This window comes from Chironomus tepperi, unplaced genomic scaffold (assembly GCF_022539635.2).
Source record: "Chironomus tepperi strain 1889 unplaced genomic scaffold, CSIRO-AGI_Ctep_v1 contig_7, whole genome shotgun sequence".
Taxonomy (NCBI): Eukaryota; Metazoa; Arthropoda; class Insecta; order Diptera; family Chironomidae; genus Chironomus; species Chironomus tepperi.
The window spans coordinates 55,343-79,381 of NW_027226129.1; the positions used below are offsets into that span (position 1 = coordinate 55,343).

Sequence of the window (24,039 nt, forward strand, 5' to 3'; positions counted from 1 at the left end):
GCAATCTTCATGTTACGTTGTATACATTACAAGCTAGTCGTAATCTAGCCTGGAGTTGAAGTTGATAGCAAGAACATCCACACATGCTTTTATAGCCCTCTTTGTTTGCTCCATTTAGTTCAGTTATTGGAATACATCACAAAAATATCAATAATAGACACTTGATTGAGGGATGCTTTGTGCAACTGACTGTATATGTTGCTCATCATAGCTTCGATTAACAATTGAATGTTAAAGAACAGCACAAGCTGATTAATCGATCCCACCTTCCCTCAGTAGCAAAATCTCAAACTCCCACTGCCTCCCCTCTATAAGAACGTTACGTAATAAGTGACCGACTCGTTCTGTACGAGAGTATTCAACCTCGATGTAAGCACATTGACATAATGCTAATCTGTTGTATTTTTAGCAAGTAGATCAGCAATCAGCACATAACAAACTTAAATTGCTACTTTATGCAATCTCAAGCAACTACTTTGTCGTAATTTTAATTGGATTTTTGTTGTTTTCTTTACAGAATAACCTGATTAAGCAAATTGAGTCTAATTGAAGTCATGATCGGCAGCTACAATGTTATTAAACTTGAATTTTGAGGATCTCATCAATTATTCTTGTCGGATCTAAGGTAAAAATGAATTTTTCATTTTAATTGGCACTGATAAGTCGACGGGATTAGTAAGGAACGTCCAAAAATGATCAAGTGCTTGTTAGTCGTGCTGTTGCTTAATATTGCATGCGGATGTGAGTGAAAATTTAGTGAATTTTATGAAAAATTGTCAAAATTGTTCAAATTTTCCAGACGAATTCCAAAATGCAACCCAGTTGGAGTCACCATGGTACGTATACTTGACGGTCCTCGGTGAACCATGCGGTGGATCCTTAATTAAAAATAAATACGTCGTAACAGCTGCTCATTGCTTTAATAAAGTCAAAAAGGATCATTATACGAATGAGGATGGCAAATTGGAAGCGGCAGTAAAGTTGAAGCTCGGCATATGGAAGACTGATCGTAATCCAGACTGTGAACCAGGTGTTGATGATCAAATTTGTGAATATCATGTTGAGATTCCACCAAATGAGCTTAAAGTTCATCGACGATACAATCCAAATTCGGGACGAGAGAGATTTAAGAATGATATTGCTATAATTGAGCTTACATGGCCACCGAGACAATCGGAATTGGTAAGGAGCATTGAATTGCCTGAAAGTGGTGACTGCGAGGAGGATTTTGAGGATGATGTATGGACTGTTACTGGATTTGGTGAGTTTTTAATGGATAATTGTGAATTAAGTTGGTGATCAAGTTGACTTAAAGTTTTTATCCAGTCAAGTTGACTTGAATATTTTTATGGATTTAAGTTGACTTGAATATTTTATCGAGTCAAGTCAACTTGTATATTTTTTATGAAGTCAATTCAACTTGAATATTTTTATTTAGTCAAGTCAACTTGAATACTTTTACGGAATCAAGTCAACTTGAATATTTTTATGGAGTCAAGTGAACTTAAATATTTTTATTAAATCAAGTCAACTTGGATATTGAAGATGTCAAGTCAACTTGAATATCGCATAGTCAAGTCAACTTGATTATTTTAATGAAGTCAAGTCAACTTGAATATTTTATTTAATCAAGTCAACTTGAACATTGTAGGGTCAAGTCAACTTGAACTATGATTATTTTTAAGTTACACAAAATCCTTATCACTCAAACAGGTCTAAGCACTAACCAGGAATATGCAACAACAAAGAAAAAGATCGATTTGAGAATGATTTCTAAAGAGGAATGTGAAGATGGTCTTGGTGATGCTAGGCAATATTATGATAAGAGGACACACGTGAGTTTGGAATATTATGTCAAGTTTTATTAATTCTTACGTTGTTGGTTCTTATTTCAGATATGCGGAAAAGGAAGAAAAGGTAAGAAATTCTAATAAATTAAAGCAATGCTTGGCAATCTATGTCCAATTTTTTTGGAAATGTCGTGAACCATATGTCTTGTGTCAAAAGGTTGCCCATTACTGTATTAAAGGATAGTAGTTCTCTGAAGAGTCTGGCAAGCCAGTGCCTTTGTCTAGATTTTGCCTTTGGCTAGGTAAGCCTCTAAGAAGGCAAATTTGTTTGCCTTTCAATTGGCAATTCCTAGACAAAGTCAAAAGCTACCATGATATAGCTAGGCACCTATCCACAGGCACCTATCTGACAACTCTGTTTCAGTCATACTCTGATTGAAACTGTATCAAATTACATAAAAATTCAACTATCTATTTTGAATACTTTACTCTTTACAGGTGAAACTACATGGTGAGTTGAGTTCTAATATAAAGCAGCATTAAGTACCAACAGACAATGAGCATGCTTACATGGTACCATGATTCCATCACGAAACTATATGATGCATGGTTGCGAACATGAGTTCATGTGTTCATGTTCATGCTCATGAGTATTCTCGTATAGTTCTGATCCGAGTGATACTAAGGCAACATGAAGACATGCTTGTGGTCAGCTCAGAAATCTAATTTGATTAATTTTAAATAATATTAGTGCAGGTGATTCAGGAAGTGGAGTAATTGAAAGAACTAATACAGGACCAATACTTCAAGGAATTGTGTCATTTGGTGTATCTAAATGTGGAACTGCTGGTGCTCCATGTAAGAATTTGATTTATTTTGTAAATGTCCAAGTGGATCAGGCGGCGATTAGTCGATCTTATAAAGAGTTTGAGGTCTAGTCGAGTCAATTTTGAGCTTCTACAATACCTTATGGCTAGTTATAAACTTGATATTTGTGACCACGATAAATGATGTTTATGGCCAGACATACTTACTTACCTATTAGACTAGGTAAGCAGATCAATTGAATACCTGGTTCAGTATAGTATATCCATATGTCTTATCGCTATACTCACTATAGACGAGAATCGACTGATCACAGCCACTGTTTCCACTCAGATAACTATCTTCTAACTTTATTCCTTATTCAACAGCTGGATTTGTAAAAGTTGCATGCTTCAAAGAATGGATAAAAGAGACAATTGATGAATTTAAGATTGATCCATCAAAATATGCATCATCACCAGTTTTCAAGCCTAAGATGCTCACCAAAGGAAAGAAACAAAAATCAAATACAGACTCAGGAGTTTATGGATTGTTTAAAATGTTTGGATACTTTTATTAAAAAATGTAGTTTTAAAGGTGCTCTGAAATTGAAGATTGTCTGGAAGTTTACGGAGTAGAAATGATGAAAAATTTGGATTTGGCTGATGTGAGTCTGGACTGAGCAGAGTTGCAAAACAGGCACCTGTTACAGACGAAAACCGTACAAATTATTGGTAATTTGGAGGATTTTTCTTACAAAACCATACAAATTATCAAGAATTTGTACGGTTTTTGCTTGTCACAGGTGCCTGTTTTGCAACTCTGGGACTCATCGCTTAAGTCTAGCTTCAGACCTGAGCCACATCGGTTTAAAACCGGATTTTTTTGCCATTTTTACACCGAGTGTTTTCCTATTAAAATTTAAAAATTTGTGGAATAATAAAGAAATTTATAGATTAAAGTTCAAATAAGTTGATGTAAAGATGATTAAAATTTTACTTCTAATTGTGTCGAATTTTCCATCATTTTCAGCATTTTGAAAGTTTAGAACGAATTTGTTAAGCTTTTCAATATCTTTAAACAGCTACAAAACCATAAGATCATCAAAAGCTTTCCCAGTAGTGTAGAACACTTAATTGTTGCTGAACAATGTATTGCATCGTACAGAAAACAATCAATATTTATCTGTGTTGGTGCAAAACATTCACTTCAGTTAACAATATTGAATCAACATCACAACATCAATTAGTCGGCACTTCCAACGACTAACCAAATCGATTATTCAACCTAATGTTCAATTTCAGACCTTCGTGTCTCAGACTTTATGCTGAATTAAATGCTGGAGTCGACTTGATCGGATTTGACCAGAGCCAGTTCGGTGCTAGAGTTTGTGCTATTTAGGATTACTAAATATTCTAAGAAGACCTAAATGCTTCTCAATTTAGGAATTTGAAGAATGAACCCTAACAGGCAAAGTGCATGCCTTCATAGCACAGCAAGACCACTATGGTGTCTAAAAACGGTTGGCTCTGTCTGTTAAGAAAATTAAATAATTTTAAAGATAATTCTTATAAAATTCATATAAAAATTAATATTTTAATAATAAAAAAGATTGAATACATCAATAAGCCAATAATATCTTAACTCATAATATCAAATAGTTAATTCCTTTAAATTCTCGAATTATATCGTCCAACACTTCCTCGTTTTTCCTTCAAAAGGTACTTGTGCATGGCACCAACCACAATCATAAAGATGAAATTGATGACAGCAAACAAGATGAACGGTAAAAGTGCAAATCTGATGCCTTGAACTAAAGTTACTGTAGTCAGCCAGACTGATATGAAGTAGTATCCAGGGAAGAAGAAGAATGTGTCCTAAAAAATTGGTAAATTTGATTAGTTTTTTGGGTTTAGAATGGACAATTTAAAATCGAGACTGGGACTGGGACTGAGATTAGGACCGAGACGAAGACCGAAGATCGAAGATCAAAGACCGAATACGAACGAAGACTGAGGATTTCCGGAGATGTCCGAAGATAACCGAAGACGATCAAAGACCGAAGATGACCGAAGATGATCGAAGATGACCGAAGATGACCGAAGATGACCGAAAACGACCGAAGACGACCAAAGATTACCGAAGATCGAAGACGACTGAAGACCGAGGACTACCGAAGACGACCGAAGGTGACCGAAGACGTCCGAAGTTGACCGATGATTGAAGACTGAAGACCGAAAGACTACCGAGGAATACCGAGGACAACCGAAGATGACCAAATATGACCAAAGACCGAGGGCTACCGAAGTTGACCGAAGTTTATCCATGACTGCAGACTAAAAACCGTGGACCGAAGATGATCAAAGACGTCCGAAGATGACCGAAGGACTACCGAAGATGACCGAAGACGACCGAAGGTGACCGAAGACGTCCGAAGTTGACCGATGATTGAAGACTGAAGACCGAGGACTACCGAAGACGACCGAAGAATACCGAAGGTGACCGAAGACATCCGAAAACCAGGACTAAGTGACCTGCCTTTTTTTCATGAACTTTACCTTCTCATAAGCTGTATTTACTCCAAGCGGCAGCAATGCATTGAAGAATATTCCAAGGAAATAAGCTCCAATTTCGAATATAAAGTCAACATCAGCAGCTAAAAATATGTAAATTGTCAATTTTAAGTCCTAAATGCTTCCAAAAATGCTTAACTCACTAAAAAAATTCGTCTCATTTGGATTGAACGGCAAACTTGACACAATTTTATGACGATCTTGAACTCCATTTGTACTTATGTTCATGTATCCATAAAAAACCATAAATTTAAATACAAAAAATATTGTACAGGCACAGACATTGAAGATGCTGATGATCCATGCTGTCTTTGTGATGTGTGTCATGATGGTCGGGTGCTGGATGTGGATTTAGAGCTGAAATTGAAGAAAAATTGACTTAAATTGGATTTAATTCCAAAATATTCGAGCTTTTGTCACTAATACATGCACAAGTTACGCCCGATCAGTTGTTTTTTTTTGAGCAAAAATTCCAATTAAAAACAGAGAAAAAAATTGAAAAATTCTCTCAATTTTAGTTTTTGTTTATTTCTCTCTTGCTGTATGCTTTACTGTTAGTGACTGCTGTTTAATATTCTGTTTTGGGCGCTTTTGTTGGCATTTGAATTTTTTGATTTTTTCATGAATTTTTAATATTTTTTTTAACTTTTTTTAATTTTTACTTACATTATTCTACTTTGTGGATTAAATTTTGATAATTTTAACTGTAAAAATTGAAGTTTTGTGATTGTTTTTGTAAATAAAGAGCAGCGATTCAAGATTTTAACTTACCACGCCAAATATTACACAAATACAGACGGGAAGTCTCTTTTTTGAGCACTTTCTCTAAAGCGTTGAGTGTATTAGTGGTAATAAAATATTTTAAACTTTAAAGTTCTTCTTATAATGATTAATGTGAATTTTTAAAATTTATAAAATTATTAAAATGTGTTTTGAGCTCACTTAATACGCAATGACTCTTTAGACCTTTTCTGAACTCTCTTCCTAATGTCAAATATTCGAAATTGTTCCAATCTCAGACACAATCACGGGTGCTGATAATTTTTGACCATTTTTTTCCTAAAAACATGCTCTTTGCCTGTTAGGGAAAGTAATATCCGTATAGAGATTTTTTACTTATTTTGCAACGCAAATGGAGAGCTATTGAGTATTCTGATCCGAATATTGTAAGTACTTCATTGATTGAACGGTCGAATTGCGAACCACGTACTCTCTTAGACGCTCTTAAAGTCCGATACAGTCTATACCGCACTTAATGCATTTCTTTCTCTATCGACAGCTTCTCTCCATTAGTGGTTGGACACAAGTCGAATTAATTGATCAAAAATCGGATTTAAACTGAATATGACATTAAGTCAGAGTCACGTGAGTCTAGTGTCGGATTTTTTAGTGATTTACCGGATTGTGCTATTCAGGTAAATTTTGCTCATTTATTATCAAAAATTTTTAATTTTTAAAGGGCTTTAGATAATAAACAAACAACTCAATAATAGTCCATTATCAGATTTAATTGACAGTAAATGACATAATAAGCATCAAAATTAATCCATTTAAATCATAACAAACATAAAATTAACGGTCTCAAAAAATTTAAATCAAAAGCTTTATTCAAATATTGAAAAAGCTCATACCAACGTATTTTATGATTTTTTACAAGTTCTTATTAAATTGGTGCATGTCTAATTCACGTAATTAAGCATTGTTTTGTTGCCGATTAGTATCTAGAACATTCAGCTTTTGGAACTTACAATTCTTTCATCCATAAAATGATATTTTTTGAAAGATGTTTGAGAATCACTGCTCTAGAAGTTCCTGTAGAACATCACAACATTGCCACAATGAGAGTTATTAAGTAATTAACTAATCCGGACAAAATTAAGGAAATTAACAATCGCTATTTGGACATTGTTAGCTTCATCAAGGACATATGCATTGTGTTGAGACTTTAGGATGGTTCAACAGATCTTCGTAAGCTGTGCCGAGTTTGCTATAAGCAAGACTGATTTTAATTCTTTTCTAAATTAATTAAACTAACTTACTAAGCTCCAATGTTGAGGGCAGAACATCATAACGACATCTGAGGCTCTTTCGGGCTGTGATTTTGATGGTAAAATATGATATCAGCTGAAGCATGATGCTCAGGTACCGAACTACTCCTGGAAGGAAACTGTCGATAGAGACAGCATTGCATTTGGTATTGGCAATTGGAAGGCGGAAGCCGGCGATAGAACCAGTTATAGGCGACATCTGAGAGAGGCCATGGATCACAGTTGATCTGTACGGCCAGCGAAGTAAGTAAGTAAGTAAGTATGATGCTCAGGTCAAGGGTATGTATATATATTGATCCAAAATCTCATTCTTCAGTTACGCACTCTTGACTCAGATCCAAATACAAATAATTTTACCCGCACAACAACATCATATTCTGACTAAATATCATCTCAAATCTCCCTCATCACGCATCACACCAAAGCATCTAGGCATCAGCATCACATAGAAAAGCAAAAACGATCAAGAATCGCGCAAAAAGTGTAAAAATATGAACGCACATGACGAAGAACCATTGCCAAGAAAAATACAAAGCAACAAAAATAGTCAAGAAGAAGTCAGAACTGGGAAGAGAATTTTTGTACTTACTTTATATATATTTTTTCAAAGAATAATTGCGATTGATTATGAACAGCACAACAACAACAACAACAAAAAAAGCAGAGCCACAGAACAGAGCGCACGGTGGGTACCAATACACACACATATCCAACAAGTAAATGATGTAAATTGAAGGAACGGGGAGAAAAACGGGGCAACGGCAGAGAAGAACCGAGGAATAAAAAATATAAAAAAAAATGTCAACGTACGAACAACCTTGAAGCGTCATCGCATATTCGCAACACACAAATACAGAACAGAGTAAAATAACCGAACCGATGCTAAGCATAAATTTTCATGTCTTCTTATTGCCTTTGCCTTTTTTTTATGCTCGTACTTTTTTTTACTCATTCTTCGCACTTTTTTTTTTTACTCTTTTGGTGCTTACTCGACTCATTCACTCTGTTTTATGATTGAGATCGTCGCTTAGTTTTTTTTTTTTTGATGAATTATTGTGATGAGTTGGTTGGTGACTTGATGAGACTGTGACGAATATTTTATGACTTTTTTTGTCAAAATTCGTCAAATTCTTTTATTTTATATTCAGGGATGAAATTCCAAAAATCCCTCTGGACCGCTGAAAACCCCTCAAATGCTTTTCAATACTCCCAAATTGGTCATTTTTCCACAACATCTAGTCATTGTCCAATTTCATCCCCCAAAAAGAAATGTCTAAAAACCCCTCAAAATCTTCTTATTCCCTCAAATCCCACCCAACACTTCCATACCCACAACAAATTCTCCGTTGATGCCTAGTTTCGTCTTCAGAAAAAAATCACAGAAAATTCTTAAAACCCCTCAACTTCCCCTCAATCCTTCCTTGCCCAGCACATCCTCACACCCTCCCGTCAATGTCCAATCAAATTCATCAAAAAAAGAAAGTCACAAAAAACCTTCAGAACCCCCAAAATTCTCTTCAATATCCACAACTTCCCCACACCCAATAGTCAATGTCTAATATCATCTCCAAAAAGAAAATCCTTTCAACCCATAAAATCTCAAAAATCCCTCAAATTATTCAAAATCACTCAAAATACCCCAATACTCCACCAGTACCTCTATACCCGTCACATCCCTACACCTTCCAATCAATGTCTATCTTGACTTACAAAAAGAAAATTTCAAAAATCTTTCAAAACCCCTCAAATTCCTCTCATCGCCCCCATACCCACAACTTCACCACACCTGTCCAGTCAATCCACACCTTTTCCATCATCATCCATCAAAAAATCGTCAAAAAAGAAATCTTGTGGCAGCGGTGGGATTCGAACCCACGCCCCCGAAGAGACTGGTGCCTTAAACCAGCGCCTTAGACCGCTCGGCCACGCTACCTGATTATTTGATGTTTTAATTCTTGAAAAATGTACTTAAAATTTTGAAAATGGGACACCTTTGACCTGTGATGAAAATAATGCTTAGGTAGAATTTTTAAGTTTTTGAGGAAAGAAAAAAAGAACTTAGAAAGAAAAGAAAGAATTTTTGTTTCATTTTCAATTGGTGATGAGCAGTGATCAGATTGTGTGTGAAAATGTATGTGAGGAATAGTTGAGATTTTAATTTGATGATTCTGAGTGAATGCTTGTGTTTTGAGATTTGTAGGAATTGAATAGAGTTGACCGCACTTCTTAGAGACAATAGATGCCTAAATGAGCATGCTTTTGAGTATCCTCAATCAGTATGATACTCATGAGCATGATCCTTGTCTTTTTGAATGCAAGATCAAAAAACAACTTGGAGCTTTGGTTTGTTTGAATCATTGTTGCCCGGACTCCAATATGAAAGCACCTCTACTGGAGACTGGACTCCAAAATAAGTTAATCCAGTAGCTTATAAAATCCGTACTTCAGTAATTACGCAATCTGGACTCTTTGAGTCCGAAACCCTAAAGCCCTGCTAACTCTATTTTGAACTCAATACTATTCAGGAGCATGAGTTGCCAAATAAAGCATCCAGGTTGGAGCTTAGATAGACATTTGGTAAGGAGGAAGAGAAAAGTTTAATGTAACCTACGCCAAGATTGAACAAAAGTCCGGAGTGGTTCAAAACCAAATGAATCAACTTTGAGTTTGTCAATTGACATTTGAATGCTTATCCTGAATAATGCTAACAGCTGAATAATCGATCCAAAATCCGCACTGGACGTGACTCTGACTAGAAGCCGAATTCGGTCTAAATTGGACTAAAATACCGATTTAGGTTATCATGTCGGAGTCACGTCATCTAGAAGGCTTATTTTAGATCGATTAACTGATTTGTGGTTTTCAGAGGCACTTCTTGAAGAGCATGTGGTGTAGAAATGGCCGAAAATCGGCAAAAATCAGGATCAAATCACTCTAGATCCTGGTCAGGTTTGATTTAATTCGATCTTAAGCTATAGTTAGCATTAGGCAAAAATTTCGGCCATTTCTGCACCGTGTGCTTTCCGAGCTTGTATTCAATAAGAACATATATCTCAGAATCTACATATAGCAGTGCTGACCCTAGTCAAACAATCGTAATTTATTTTTACTAACTCAACTTTCCATTCCTACATTCTTTTTCATATTCTCATTCTTGTTCTGCATTTCTTTTTCTGTGTTCTTCATTTTTATATTCTTTTTATTTTTAAAAAAAATTGTGAAATTATTGCTGCTTATTACATGAAGACTTTATTTATATCTGTAGGTACATAAATACAAGCATACATGCTATAAAGTAGCATTAAAAGAATCTAATGTATTCATGCTGTTGTGTTAGTCAGCTTACATCATTATTGCACTTATATGTTGCATGTAGAACATTACTGAGGTAATGGATGTGCTGCTTATGATGAGAAAAATTGAGGATGAAAAAGAAGAAATTTTTAGATGAAAATATGTTGAAGATTGTGTAGATGATGTGAAGTTTTGAGCATGAATATGCTTCAGATTTAGATTGAGGATGATTTGATGTTGGCTGTAGGACATCTGAGAGGCTATAGGGATCCCTGAAGCTGCTCCCATTCCTGATTATCCTTCATCATCCTTCAATACAAATCCTCAACTAATTTTCCAATAAAAAAAATCAAATTTGGAACCCAAAAAGGATTATTGGCAGCGGTGGGATTCGAACCCACGCCCCCGAAGAGACTGGTGCCTTAAACCAGCGCCTTAGACCACTCGGCCACGCTACCTGATTATTTGATGTTTTAATTCTGAAATAATAGCAGATTCAAATTTAGAAAATTATAAAGTTTGACCTTTTGAACTTGCTAAGCTAATCAGAAACAGTAAGAAGCATTGATAAAGGTGATTTGCAAACTTTAATAGTGATTTTTCTAAATTTGAATCTGCTATTATTTCAGAATGAAAACATCAAATAATCAGGTAGCGTGGCCGAGTGGTCTAAGGCGCTGGTTTAAGGCACCAGTCTCTTCGGGGGCGTGGGTTCGAATCCCACCGCTGCCAATAATCATTTTTGGTGAAATTTCTTTTTGTTGATTATATGAGGTTTTAGAGTTAAGATAAAAGGTGCACTGGATGGCTAAATGTTTTATATTCTAAGATATAATCGAGTTTTGGTCGAATTTCAAAGACAAATTTAATGTTTTTTCGGGCGGTTATAGAGTATCAACGTATTTTTTGGATTATTCAGCAAAATAAGGACACAGGGTATAGAAACATAAAGATTCAATTATTAATCTAGAGCTCGAACTCAAAAGTGCTCCATTGCCTCGCTCAGTTAGCACCTAAAGCTGGCTCTAGCTCTAGATTCCACCTGTTAATTGCTAATGCTAAATGCAATACTGTCTCTAACGACAGGTGTTCTTTGCTCTACCACAAGCTCTTTTACCATCCATGAAGTCAGATTTAAAGACCTTAACACCCACAAAAGTATCAAATAATTCAGACTCAGGCCTCATACTCTTCATAGTCCTTGTAAACTAGAATTCCTGGAAGGAAGCTGTCGATCGAGACAGGATTGCATTCGATATTGGCAATTGGAAGACGGAAGCTGGCGATAGAACCTTTAGGTGTCTTCTAAAAGAGGACATGGATCACAATTGAGCTGTACGGCCATCGAAGTAAGTAAATAAGTTGTGTGTCAGAGGTTTATCTAGAGGAAGATTTAGGACACACTTTCCCCATTTCTAGACAAAATTCTGAACCAAAAGAGGTGGTTGGAGTTGACTCCTAAGCCCTGACTACGTCTCTGCTAGAATTGAACGTCCAACACAAACATTTGTTCATTAACTAAAAGAGCACAACTCGGCTAATCGATCCTATATCTAAATTTAAACAGAGCAAGTCTCTAAGTAAAGCTCATCATATACAAAATATTATCTTAACCAGATTCTTATTAGAAAGTATGAAAACTCATCAATTTCATTACTACTTCTGTTCCTAAATTACCATCAAAATATACCATATCACACAGACCAAACAACATCATTAACTCAAATATCAAAAATCAAAAAAACAATCAAAAAAAGAATTCTGACAGCGGTGGGATTCGAACCCACGCCCCCGAAGAGACTGGTGCCTTAAACCAGCGCCTTAGACCACTCGGCCACGCTATCTCACAATTTGTTATTTTCATTCTTGAATAATGTCTTTCATATGTATTCACAGATTTAATGTGTGTACGATGAGAAAATGAAGAAAAGAAGAAGGAACAAAAATAGAAAAAAGAATATGATGAAAAATGAAGTTTGTTTGGGTTATTATGGCTGATAAAGATGGCTGTATGAAGAGAAGTATTGTATACTGGGGAATGGATGGAAATTATGGAACGCATAAATGGGGGACGTTTACGAATTATGTAATGTATTTGAGAGTTTGTCAAGGATAGGGGAAGTGGGGCAATTTTAATCAATTTGTAGCGTGACGTAATAAGTGAATGGCAATAATCAGACAATCCAAAAGTCTAGAATAGTACTTAGGAGTGACTGACCATTGGTAAATGGGACCTTAGGGGATCATAAGCATGCTACTAGGCGTTAGTGGGAGAAAAGTCTGAGAAAGTTAATTTTAACGTTACCTAATTAACGTACGTCCCTAAATTATGAGGTGAAATTGGGAATTTATTATTGTACATAAGGTTTCCTGAACCTTATCAAGATTTTGTCGAGACCAAGTCGAGTCAGCTTCAGAAAATCTTAATTACTACACTTGTAAAAATTAGGAATTTGCAGTTTTGGGGTCAACAATTAATAGAGAATCTTAGTGAAAACCTAGGAACTTTGAAGGTTCAATTGAGTTTTTTGTAAATTTTTAAAAAATTTTGTTGTAGATTTTGAGAATTTTTTACAGATTTTTGAGTGTTGTTAATGGCTAAACCTGAGAATGTAGTATCCGTTTTGGGGATCCGTAATCGAAAATGACACTGGAATCTTGCTAACTTTGGGTCACAATTACTGTCGAATCTGACTTGGTCTAATGTGACTCTCTGACCTGGGACTCCAACCTGGAACCCCGACCTGGAGATGAATTATTCGACTTTAGATACAATGATGGTTATCAAAAGCAACAGCCAGCTGCAGACTGCATGGGTTTAGAGGCATATTAAGGCTGGGTAGTGGGGTTTGCTTACTCTCTTACTTTGCTGACCATACAGACCAGCTGTGATTTATGTCCTCTTTCAACAGACCTCTAAAATTGGCTCCATTGCTGGTTTCTGTCTGTCAATTGTCCTCGCAGAGAAGTTTAGGATGGCAAAACTCACTTTATGGGAAATAATCTTCAATTTTCTAGGATTTTTAGAGAAAATTGTCCCAAAACCTTCCAAAATTTTGACGATAAATTTGACAAAAATTTACTGACTACACCCCTTTTTAGCATCAGGAACCCTTAGATATGTGATATGCAAGTAAGCCTGTCGTGAGCCCCAAACCAAAAAAGCACGTAATTAACTTTCAAGCATTCTTCACTTCCACTTAGCATTTTAATTAACAAATTCCACCGAAAAATAACTTTCTAGAACACAAAAACAACAGAAAATGTGTCCAAAAAAAAAAAAAAAATTAAAAAAAGACAGCCGCATGTCAATCAAAAAAAAGTACAAAAAAAAAATCGTAAACAACTCCCCAAAAGAGCCTGACTACTTAACGATCATCAATTTGCATAATTCACGCCGTTCCCATTGTATATCCACAAAAAAATTGAGTCACAGCACCCAAGTTCTATTATATCATTTAAGTCACATACGCACACAAAGCAATTTGGGTCAATGGCTTACTAATTTTTATGTATATGAGGACTGACTGTGTGAATGTGTGAAGCTTCTCATTTTTTTTTTCATTGTCAAGGCAAATTTGAAGCCAAAAAAAAAATTAATTTTTAAATGTCGGAATTCTCTTGTGTTGTGTGCGGCAGTCAGGCACAGTGAAAGTTCAACGACCAGTTTGTCCTCGCCTTAATGTCAAGTTTAAAGAGAATTTTTTGACTTGGAATAATTATGTTCAGGCTGCTCATTAGGACTACAGATGGATGACTGTGTTCTAATATTAGATTGTGCGTGGATGGATATAGAGGAACTAGCCATTATGACTGACATTTGGGACAATTCTAGTGTGAAGACACCTGAACTGAGCTTGGACATTCTAGTGTGAAGCCACCTGAACTGAGATTGAACATTCTAATGTGAAGACACCTGAACTGAGATTGGACATTCTAGTGTGAAGACACCTGAACTGAGTTTGGACATTCTAGTGTGAAGACACCTAAACTGAGATTAGACATTTTAGTGTGAAGACACCTGAACTGAGATTGGACATTATAGTGTGAAGACACCTGAACTGAGATTGGACATTATAGTGTGAAGACACCAGAACTGAGTTTGGAGGAAATATTCGCACACACATTGATGAAATCTGCCCATAGATACAAAAAGCAATCACCATGCTTCTATTATACCTTAACCAATTCCTTCATCATTCTTCTATTTCTATTTTATTGCTAAATCCATTCTTAAGCCACCAAACTCAGAATTGAACCTTGAAAATGGTCAATGATTGCGTAACCCAAATGGTTTCGGTCAATTATCTTTCTGATGTTTTAAAGCACATTTTTATTGCGAATTTTTTGCGTTTGCCTGCCTGCTTTGTATCTCTTTTTGTTGGTTACTAATACAAATAAGAAAGATCTATCCACATATGGGAGCATCTGCTAAGACAGTGGTGGGGAATATGCGTGATGCGGGACTGTAGTGGGATTTAGATAGGTCATGAATAGTATAGAGTGGATGGATTCAGTCATGGAGCATGAATAAGGCACACCGAGGCACATGTGTTGTCCGATTTGGTCGTCGTAAAAGGTGTCCCTCAGTACGCAGGTTGCATTATTGTTTGGAAATTGCCATGGCTTCGTTCGCGGGTTACTAATGAGTAGTGCCGCGGCACGCAGGTTTTTAAAATTCTGTCTTCGCTTACTAACATGGTGTGCCATGGCACTAAGGTTGCTTAATTTGCTAGAGGATGTGCCATGACACTGAGTTGGTCCAATTATTTGGACCTCGAGACGCAGGTTGTTCAATTGTTTTGAACCGCGGCACACAGGTTGCTCAATTATATGGAGTTTGGCATGATCTGGATAAATTGGATGGTTTTGGTCGTTGGCAGGGTCGAGAATTACCAGCAACGAGTTCCATGGCACGCAAGTTGACTTATTGCTTGAATATTGCAATTAACCGCATGCTACTTGGGGATTAAGTCATGACAAAGGCCGTGGATTACCAAGAGCACGAAGGTTGTCCATTTTTTTGGATCGCAGCACGCATATTGCTCAAAATTCCAAGAACCGCATGTTTAATACGGTTTTGGATATTGCTAGGGTCGTGGATTATCAAGAAGTTGTGCCGCGGCACGCAGATTGCTCGATATTTTTGTAAATTGCCATGAATTACATGCCGTGTGCAAATTTGGTGGTGATCATGGTCGTGGCTTACCAAGAGGATGTGTCACTGCTCACAGGTTGTCCGATTGTAAGGACCGCGGTACAAAGATTGCCTAATTTGTTAAAATTGATCATAAACCGAATGAAGTATATGGTTTTGGTCATGGTTAGGATCGTGACTGAACAAAAGGGTGTGCCGCGGCACGAAGGTTGGTCAATTGTTTTGAACCGCGGCACACAGGTTCCTTAATTTTATAAAAATTGCAATGATTCGTATGTCCTATACGGTTTCGGTCTTGGGCATGACCGACAAGATGTCCCGCAGCACTCAGGTTGTCCACCCCTGTCCTGAAAAGAAGGAACTACAAAAGCAACTCAAAGCGATTACAATGACTGCTTCTACTGACTCTATTCCATTCATCTCCAATTCGTGTGTAATCCAGCCTTAATTAATTCATTATAAATTTTTACAATATATATAAGTAAAAAAATGCGAGCATGAACGAAACTGTGTGGATGGAGAAGAACAGAACTAATATGTATATATGAGAGAGAGAGTTTATTGCCACCTTGTCCTTGACCGCATCGAATGGGAATCGGGGAATGGATTTATTTTCTTCTTTTCATTTGTGATGTGATTCGAGAAATTGGAGTTGAATAATTTTTAATTTAGTTTTATGAGTCGTAAATATGTGAGACTTTTTTTGTTGTTGTTGGATTTATATGGTAATTTGTGTGACTGGATGGAATGGATGCTGATTTTGCGTAGACTTTTTATTGATTTTGAGGGAATTTAACCTTTTAAGGCTGGTGTGAAGGCACCTGAATCTCAAAAACTCAAGTGTGAAGGCACCTGAACCTCAAAAACTCAAATGTGAAGGCACCTGAACCTCAAAAACTCAAATGTGAAGGCACCTGAACCTCAAAAACTCAAATGTGAAGGCACCTGAACCTCAAAAACTCAAATGTGAAGGCACCTGAACCTCAAAAACTCAAGTGTGAAGGCACCTGAACCTCAAAACTCAAATGTGAAGGCACCTGAACAACAAAGCTCAAGTGTGAAGGCACCTGAACCTCAAAAACTCAAGTGTGAAGGCACCTGAACCTCAAATCTCAAGTGTGAAGGCACCTGAACCTCAAAAACTCAAATGTGAAGGCACCTGAATCTCAAAAACTCAAGTGTGAAGGCACCTGAACCTCAAAACTCAAGTGTGAAGGCACCTGAACCTCAAAAACTCAATTCCAATGCCATACGTAAGCAGCATTCCTTATCAAAATCTAGAAAAAAATTTAAAATTATTTTATTAAAAAAATTAAGTCTCAAAAATTAGAGCAAAATGTCATTGACTTCCATTGCAATCAGCATTTGTCGAGTTATTTTTTTCACGATTCCTATATTTTGTGCTGATAATCATAAAATAGACTCGAAATTGTTCGTCGCTAACTTGTTTATTACTTCATAATTTATAGACAAAAAAAAAGTGAGAAAAAAACGTGCAGCTGAGCGTGACTTGATGTGCAGCTTAGGATTGTATGTCTTAATTCTAACCTAAAAAGTGCTGTCGAGTCCAAAAAAATTCGTGACTTTAAATTCCTAACCTATAAAAATTTATTGAAATTAATTCAACAATAAAGCCTGTCCAATAATTCATTTACAGCCTTAACAATTGCCTACTTAAAATCCCATCAAAAATTAACAACCTGCCAAATTGTCACCTGGACGAGTTCCTTATCAATTCAGCCCCTAAAAATGGCCAGATCGTGATCAGCTATTGTGATCATGATTAATCCATAAAAAGCAGGTAGTTTGACTGACTTTATGGCTTGTTTTTTATCCTCATTGTTAAATTTTATAACATGAACAATTGAGGTGATGGATATGACAATTAGGGACTTTTGAGGACTTTTACTGTTTACTGGATATTTATGGTAATTCAATTAGTTTTGAAGCTTTTGTGTCTTTTGTGAAGTTTTGATTGATTTTTAACGAATTTCCTTTAAAATTGGAGTTTTTGAGGTTCAGGTGCCTTCACACTTGAGTTTTGAGGTTCAGGTGCCTTCACAATTGAGTTTTGAGGTTCAGGTGCCTTCACATTTGAGTTTTTGAGGTTCAAGTGCCTTCACAATTCAATTTTGAGGTTCAGGTGCCTTCACAATTGAGTTTTGAGGTTCAGGTGCCTTCACAATTGAGTTTTGAGGTTCAGGTGCCTTCACATTTGAGTTTTTGAGGTTCAGGTGCCTTCACAATTGAGTTTTTGAGGTTTAGGTGCCTTCACACTAGAATTTTTGAGATTCAAGTGCCTTCACACTTGAGTTTTTAAGTTCAGGTGCCTTCACAATTGAGTTTTTGAGGTTCAGGTGCCTTCACAATTGAGTTTTAAGGTTCAGGTTCCTTCACAATTCAGTTTTTGAGGTTCAGGTGTCTTCAAACTAGAATTTTTGAGATTCAGATGCCTTCACAATTGAGATTCGAGATTCAGGTGCCTTCACAATTGAGTTTTGAGGTTCAGGTTCCTTCACAATTCAGTTTTTGAGGTTCAGGTGTCTTCAAACTAGAATTTTTGAGATTCAGGTGCCTTCACACTTGAGTTTTTAAGTTCAGGTGCCTTCACACTTGAGTTTTTGAGGTTCAGGTGCCTTCACACTTTAGTTTTTGAGGTTCAGGTGCCTTCACATTTCAATTTTGAGGTTCAGGTGTCTTCAAACTAGAATTTTTGAGATTCAGGAGCCTTCACAATTGAGATTCGAGATTCAGGTGCCTTCACAATTGAGTTTTGAGGTTCAGGTTCCTTCACAATTCAGTTTTTGAGGTTCAGGTGTCTTCAAACTAGAATTTTTGAGATTCAGGTGCCTTCACATTTAAGTTTTTGAGGTTCAGGTGCCTTCACACTAGAATTATTGAGGTTCAGGTGCCTTCACAATTGAGTTTTGATGTTCAGGTGCCTTCACAATTGAGTTATTGAGATTCAGGTGCCTTCACACTAAATCATTGACTAAAAATCCATCAATTTAAATCCCAATAAATCCCAAAAATCAACAGATATCCTCCCAACATGCACAATTCCGTCATTCATTCCACAATAAATTCCATTTTTAAAGCCACAATTTATCCTCGTCTATTTGCATCGCTGCAACATTGAAAATGGCATGAAAGAATAAAAAAAAATCAATTGCAGCCTTTCACCTTGTCCTTGTCCTCTAAATTCTCATTCGTTCATATATATCCTTACTTCCATGAACATCCACAACCCGATCCCAATGCTTGCCCTTGACCGTGATATAAATACATCGAAATCAATTTCCCTACAACCTTGCATTAAGTCTCTCAATTTTTTTTCAGATGTCTCGCTCTCATTTGAGCACTTTGCATGTGCATGTTCTGCAGGAACTGCTGAATATTTTGAAAATAATGCAACAATTCTGAAAGTGGAAAGTTTTTCACTTTTTTTTTTTTGAGAGAATTTGTTTCATGTTCCATTAACCTTCAATTTTTTGTGCTGCTCATTCTCTCTCGGTCGAATGTTATTTAATTTCCTAATTGTGCCATACACATGCGGTAATGTGATAAGTTTTATGTGAGTATTGGACATTTCTGGTTCATTTTCAAGGCTGTTTCAGGCATTTTTGACTCTCAATTTTTTATGGACTTTAATGAGAATTTTTATGGAAAGTACGGCATTGTAAGAGACTTGTGGACTGAGGCTGACATTGAATTTTGAAGGACTACCAAACTCAGTTCAGGTGTCTTCACACTAGAATGTCCATTCTCAGTTCAGGTGTCTTCACACTAGAATGTCCAAACTCAGTTCAGGTGTCTTCACACTAGAATGTCCAAACTCAGTTCAGGTGCCTTCACACTAGAATGTCCAATTTCAGTTCATGTGTCTTCACACTAGAATGTCCAATCTCAGTTCAGGTGTCTTTACACAAGAATGTCCAATTTCAGTTCAGGTGTCTTCACACTAGAATGTCCAATCAGAACTCCTCAGTTCAGCTTCTAGCTTCAGAAGCTTCAAATCCGACTGATTCTCTTTAGTTCCAATTCCGACCAGTTCCGCATGTTCCTACACATCCACAAAATTCTCTCAATTTAATTTCAGCCAATCTCGTTCCTCTGAATCACATCCGAACGTAAAGAACTGAACCAAACCTGAAAATGACACCCGGAGAGTTCCACAAGGTCCACATACAGTCACAAAAAAAGGCAGAACACGTCAGAGTAGAGAAAGTTCTGCCTAACTCTCACCGAAAATTCTTCTCACTTGCACTGTCTCAATATTCAGTCAGTCATTTATGTTTGTATGTTACATTGGATAATGTTCGTGAACTTGAAACACTTAAGAAGTGGAATTAAAATTTATTTATGAACTTTAAAATTGGAGTTGAATGAAATTAACGAATAAATTATTTATGGAAATGGATTGGCTTTTTTTTGGGTAATGACTGGCGATAAAAAATTCTTTTTTTGGGTATTTTTGGATATCGTTGAGTCATTTTTTTGGGTGGAAATGGGAATTGATGGAAATTTGGACTTAATTTGGAACATTTATTTTGAGAGTTTTCTATAGAAATTGCTCAGAAAGCACATGGAGTAGAAATTACCGAAAATCAAGCTTCAGGCCGAATTGAATCTGGATTGCAGCCGAATTCTGGCAAATCTGGTCATTAGCTAGAGCCACGCTAACCAAAGATCGGATTTTTAGTCATTAATACACCGTGTGCCTTTCAAGTTGACTGCTGATGGACATTTGAGCAATAAAAAGGCTTAATTGGTCATTTTCTTTAGGATTCTGTCAGGTTGTTCTTGAATTTAAGATGGATTCAGAGCCACAGTTTCAGGCTTTCAGAAAGCAACAAACTCGAATATCAATCCAAAATCCGACATCAAACTGATGCTTCTCCAGCATGTTGTTAGCCAAATCCAGTATCAAGTCAGACATGAGTACAATAACTTGTATTAAATTCATCATATTGCCATAAATAAATGTAGTCTATCTTGCAGTTTTATTCCCGAGAGATTTTCGAGACGAGACTGGAACTGGACATTCTCGAGAATTCTTGATCCCGGTCCCAACAACGAGAAAGCTTACATACATTCATTATTTCGCTTTTTATTTGCAAATTTGATGTATATTCAAGAACTTACGTTTAAAATCCACATGACTCTCTAAACTAGAGTTATCAGAGCTTTGAAATTTAGTGAATTTGTGACTTTAAACATGTCGAGTAGTCCAGCAAGTATGTAGCAAGTTCAGGAGTCCAGAAAGGACATCCATTTTTGGAGTTCAGACAGCAAATAAATTGGAGTAATGCCACTTGGCCCGTGGACGCCCAAAGAACTCTTGGAAGGAAGCTATCAATAGAGATAGCAATACACTTGGTATCAGAAATTGGCAAGTGGTAGCCAGCGATAGAGCCAGCTTCAGGTAACTCCTGAGGGGGTAATGGATCACAACTGATCTGTACGACCAGCGAAGTAAGTAAGTAATGCCACTTTTAAGTTCTATCAAATCTGTTCTAAATTAGCCTTCATTCCCAGAACGTTCTCGAATTCTTCCATTAATAACCTAGAACTAGAAAAAGCAGCAATTCAAAAGAAAATCTCCAAAAAAAATTATTCAAATTTTTAGTTTAATCCATATCTTCACCATCACACAAGCAAGCAAGCAAAGCAACAAACCGGCAAGCAGCCGATAAAAAGAAAATGAAAAGTCAATAAAGAACTCAACGAAGAAAGTATAAAGTCATAAAAAAAGAAGAAAGAAAGAAAAGATAGAAGAAGTCAGATCAAGAAAAAGAAAGTAAAAAAGTAAAAAAAAAATGAAAAGAAAAGAAAGAAGAAATGGAAAGTCTTTCACTTCAATTAGTAGGTTTCGGTTTCACACTGATTACAAAATTTTGTTTTTTTTACTTTTCATTTTCTTGAGCAGCATTCACTTGCGCTTCTTTTTGGATGTTGTTGATTTTTATTTGGGGTGCAATGGGATTTATGGGGGGTTCTTTGAGAGATTGTTGACAATTTTGATGAATTTTTGGATGTTTTTGGGTGAATTTGATTAAATTTTAATTAATCCGAGCAGCATTGTGCGTTTTGGCCATAAAAATGGGTTAAATTCAGCCGGCAATGAGTTGTAAGAGCAACTACGTATCTTAACGTTATTACGGTGACGTGGCCGTATTATGGGTAATAGTCTAGAGTCCTAGCGAGAGCTATGAAAGCTATGTGGACTATGGAGTCTACCTGGGTCTAGCGAGCTTATTATTCGAGAGATTGACATGATTACTACATTACTAGATATGCAAATAATAGTAACTTTACTTCTGGAAGTCATACTGCCTATATAGAGCTGAAAATTCGACCCTTGACAATTGTAACTCTTGTTCCAGACTAGATGTGATAAGATTCTGAGGTCGAATGCTGAACATTCTGTAAATTCTATACCTTGACATTTCCATTTGCTTCATTATGTCATCTTGGGAAAGCACATGAGTATAAGGATACATGAATATTAATTAGCTAACAGATTACAATGACAGACCAACCTTCAAATAAAGGTTCTCGATGTCGATAGCGAGATTGAGACTTCCGAGATCGGAAAAATCTTGATTTCGATCTCGGTCTCTAGAATTTGCCAAGACTGAGACTTTGAGAAATCCCAAAATCATCCAAACCCTAAGAAAGCTCATCCATATCCAATCTCACCTTAACAACTTAAAGAATTTATCATCAAAAATTTTCCATTTAATAAATTGCTCCAAATATTCAGTTGATATAAAATTCCAAATTACATGTCATCGACAACAAAAAATTATGAAGGTAAAAAAAAAAAAGTTTTTCCATTTGAAGGTCGACCGACTCAACTGAGGCATATGAATGTATATACCATCAAGGTTGTCCAAATTAATCTATAATTTAAATATTTAGTTAAAAATAAAAACAGCCGTTCGATAAAAATTGAAGTGAAATTAAAAGAAGAAATGAGAATTTTGAGGGGAATTTTTGGTGGTTTTTGAGGGAAAAGACACGTGGTTGGCAGGGTCTTGGAGATTGGTGGATGAGGGTGGGATCTGATAAGCACAAATGGACCGTTTATTTTATAAGTAAAGTCAGGCCGGCATGACTCTGTCTTGGTGTCGAATTCAGTTTTTCATTCAGCATCATGCCAGTGTCACTATCGGCCTAGACATGGCATGTAGTGTCTTTAGCTACATTCCAGAGTCACTACCGACCTAGTAGCCAGAGTTAGTTTTTATTCAGGCATGAAGCTGAATAAAAACTGAACTTTGACAGAATCAAGCCGACATGACTCAAACATGATGCAAGATGTAAGCTGAATCCGGCACCAAGAAAGCGTTACGACGTCTTATGGTCGGATTTGTGATCGATTAACCGATTTATGCTATTTTGGTCATCTTCAGGACTGGTATAATGATAAAATATATACTATGTTGAGACAGCAACCATTGTTGATACGAAAGCTCTTTGAAATTGCATCATATTTTGACTTCATGGTGGATTTGCATCACTGTTGACATTCTGGATGGAAAAAGATCTCGAAGCAGACCCAAGAGCTCATGGGGCTACTGTGAAAGCACTGATGCAAAAGAGCTGAGAAGTAGAAACTGGCAGAATTTATTTACAGACAGATCCAGCTATCAACAAACTCTAAATGCTGCAATAGGCCCTCGTGTATCTTCACAAAAGAGGTAAGAAGGTCATTGGGTAAGCCACAACCAAAACCGCACACGGCATACGGCATTTTCAAAAAAGTCAGTGAAGCATTTGGTAGTTGACAATGAGCAGCCAAAGAATGAGCCAGTTTAGGACTTCAACTGAGTGAGTCCATGGATCAAATTTGATCTGTATGCCTGTAAGTGCCTAGTAAGTGAGTCCTAGTGTGCCGCAGTACACAGATTACCCTCCACTGATCTAGTAATCCCTGCAATATACCCAACTTCCTCAAAAATCATTCATTCTTCTCTCACCATGCTTCCAAAATTCCAACAACAACAAAAAACCTCCACGAAAAAAAATTGAACTTGACCATCAAAAATTTCTCAATAAAAAAAAATCATTTCTTTCACACACAACAAAGCAAGCTTTTTAAAATTCATAAAGAAAAAAACTCATTTTTCAAGAAGAAAAGTTCTTTCATATTCAACACACACACACACACACATGCGCACACAAATACAATCATAAAAAAATCCACATTTTTAATTCCATCCGTTGACCATCCGGCAAGACATTGACCTCAAAAAAAAAGAAGTTGGAGCAGCAAAGCAACATGTTTGAAGTAAGGCATAAGACATTACACATGTATGGATGTGGATCGAGTGAGATGGTATGATAAATATACAGCACAGAATTAA

The 24,039-nt window shown here is 36.4% G+C and overlaps 2 protein-coding genes and 4 non-coding genes across 6 annotated transcripts; 2 read left to right on the top strand and 4 right to left on the bottom strand.

The window, feature by feature from the left end:
- Positions 1-692: 692 nt before the first annotated feature.
- Positions 693-3,174, top strand: LOC139100116 (spaetzle-processing enzyme-like). The gene is made up of 7 exons (XM_070652755.1): positions 693-741; positions 800-1,261; positions 1,714-1,835; positions 1,896-1,917; positions 2,289-2,301; positions 2,542-2,648; positions 2,984-3,174. The coding sequence occupies exons 1-7, from the start codon at positions 693-695 to the stop codon at positions 3,172-3,174; spliced, it is 966 nt and encodes a 321-aa protein (XP_070508856.1).
- A 985-nt stretch (positions 3,175-4,159) lies between these two features.
- Positions 4,160-5,951, bottom strand: LOC139090323 (uncharacterized). The gene is made up of 5 exons (XM_070640123.1): positions 5,939-5,951; positions 5,834-5,871; positions 5,311-5,524; positions 5,153-5,250; positions 4,160-4,471 (listed from the first exon to the last, which is right to left on the bottom strand). The coding sequence occupies exons 3-5, from the start codon at positions 5,492-5,494 to the stop codon at positions 4,265-4,267; spliced, it is 489 nt and encodes a 162-aa protein (XP_070496224.1). The 5' UTR covers positions 5,495-5,524; positions 5,834-5,871; positions 5,939-5,951; the 3' UTR covers positions 4,160-4,264.
- A 3,115-nt stretch (positions 5,952-9,066) lies between these two features.
- On the bottom strand, positions 9,067-9,148 carry TRNAL-AAG (transfer RNA leucine (anticodon AAG)). Its single transcript has one exon. It is a non-coding gene; the product is annotated as a tRNA-Leu (tRNA).
- Positions 9,149-10,885: 1,737 nt separating this feature from the next.
- Positions 10,886-10,967, bottom strand: TRNAL-AAG (transfer RNA leucine (anticodon AAG)). The gene has a single exon. It is a non-coding gene; the product is annotated as a tRNA-Leu (tRNA).
- A 192-nt stretch (positions 10,968-11,159) lies between these two features.
- Positions 11,160-11,241, top strand: TRNAL-AAG (transfer RNA leucine (anticodon AAG)). Its single transcript has one exon. It is a non-coding gene; the product is annotated as a tRNA-Leu (tRNA).
- Positions 11,242-12,271: 1,030 nt separating this feature from the next.
- Positions 12,272-12,353, bottom strand: TRNAL-AAG (transfer RNA leucine (anticodon AAG)). The gene has a single exon. It is a non-coding gene; the product is annotated as a tRNA-Leu (tRNA).
- Between the last annotated feature and the right edge of the window lie 11,686 nt (positions 12,354-24,039).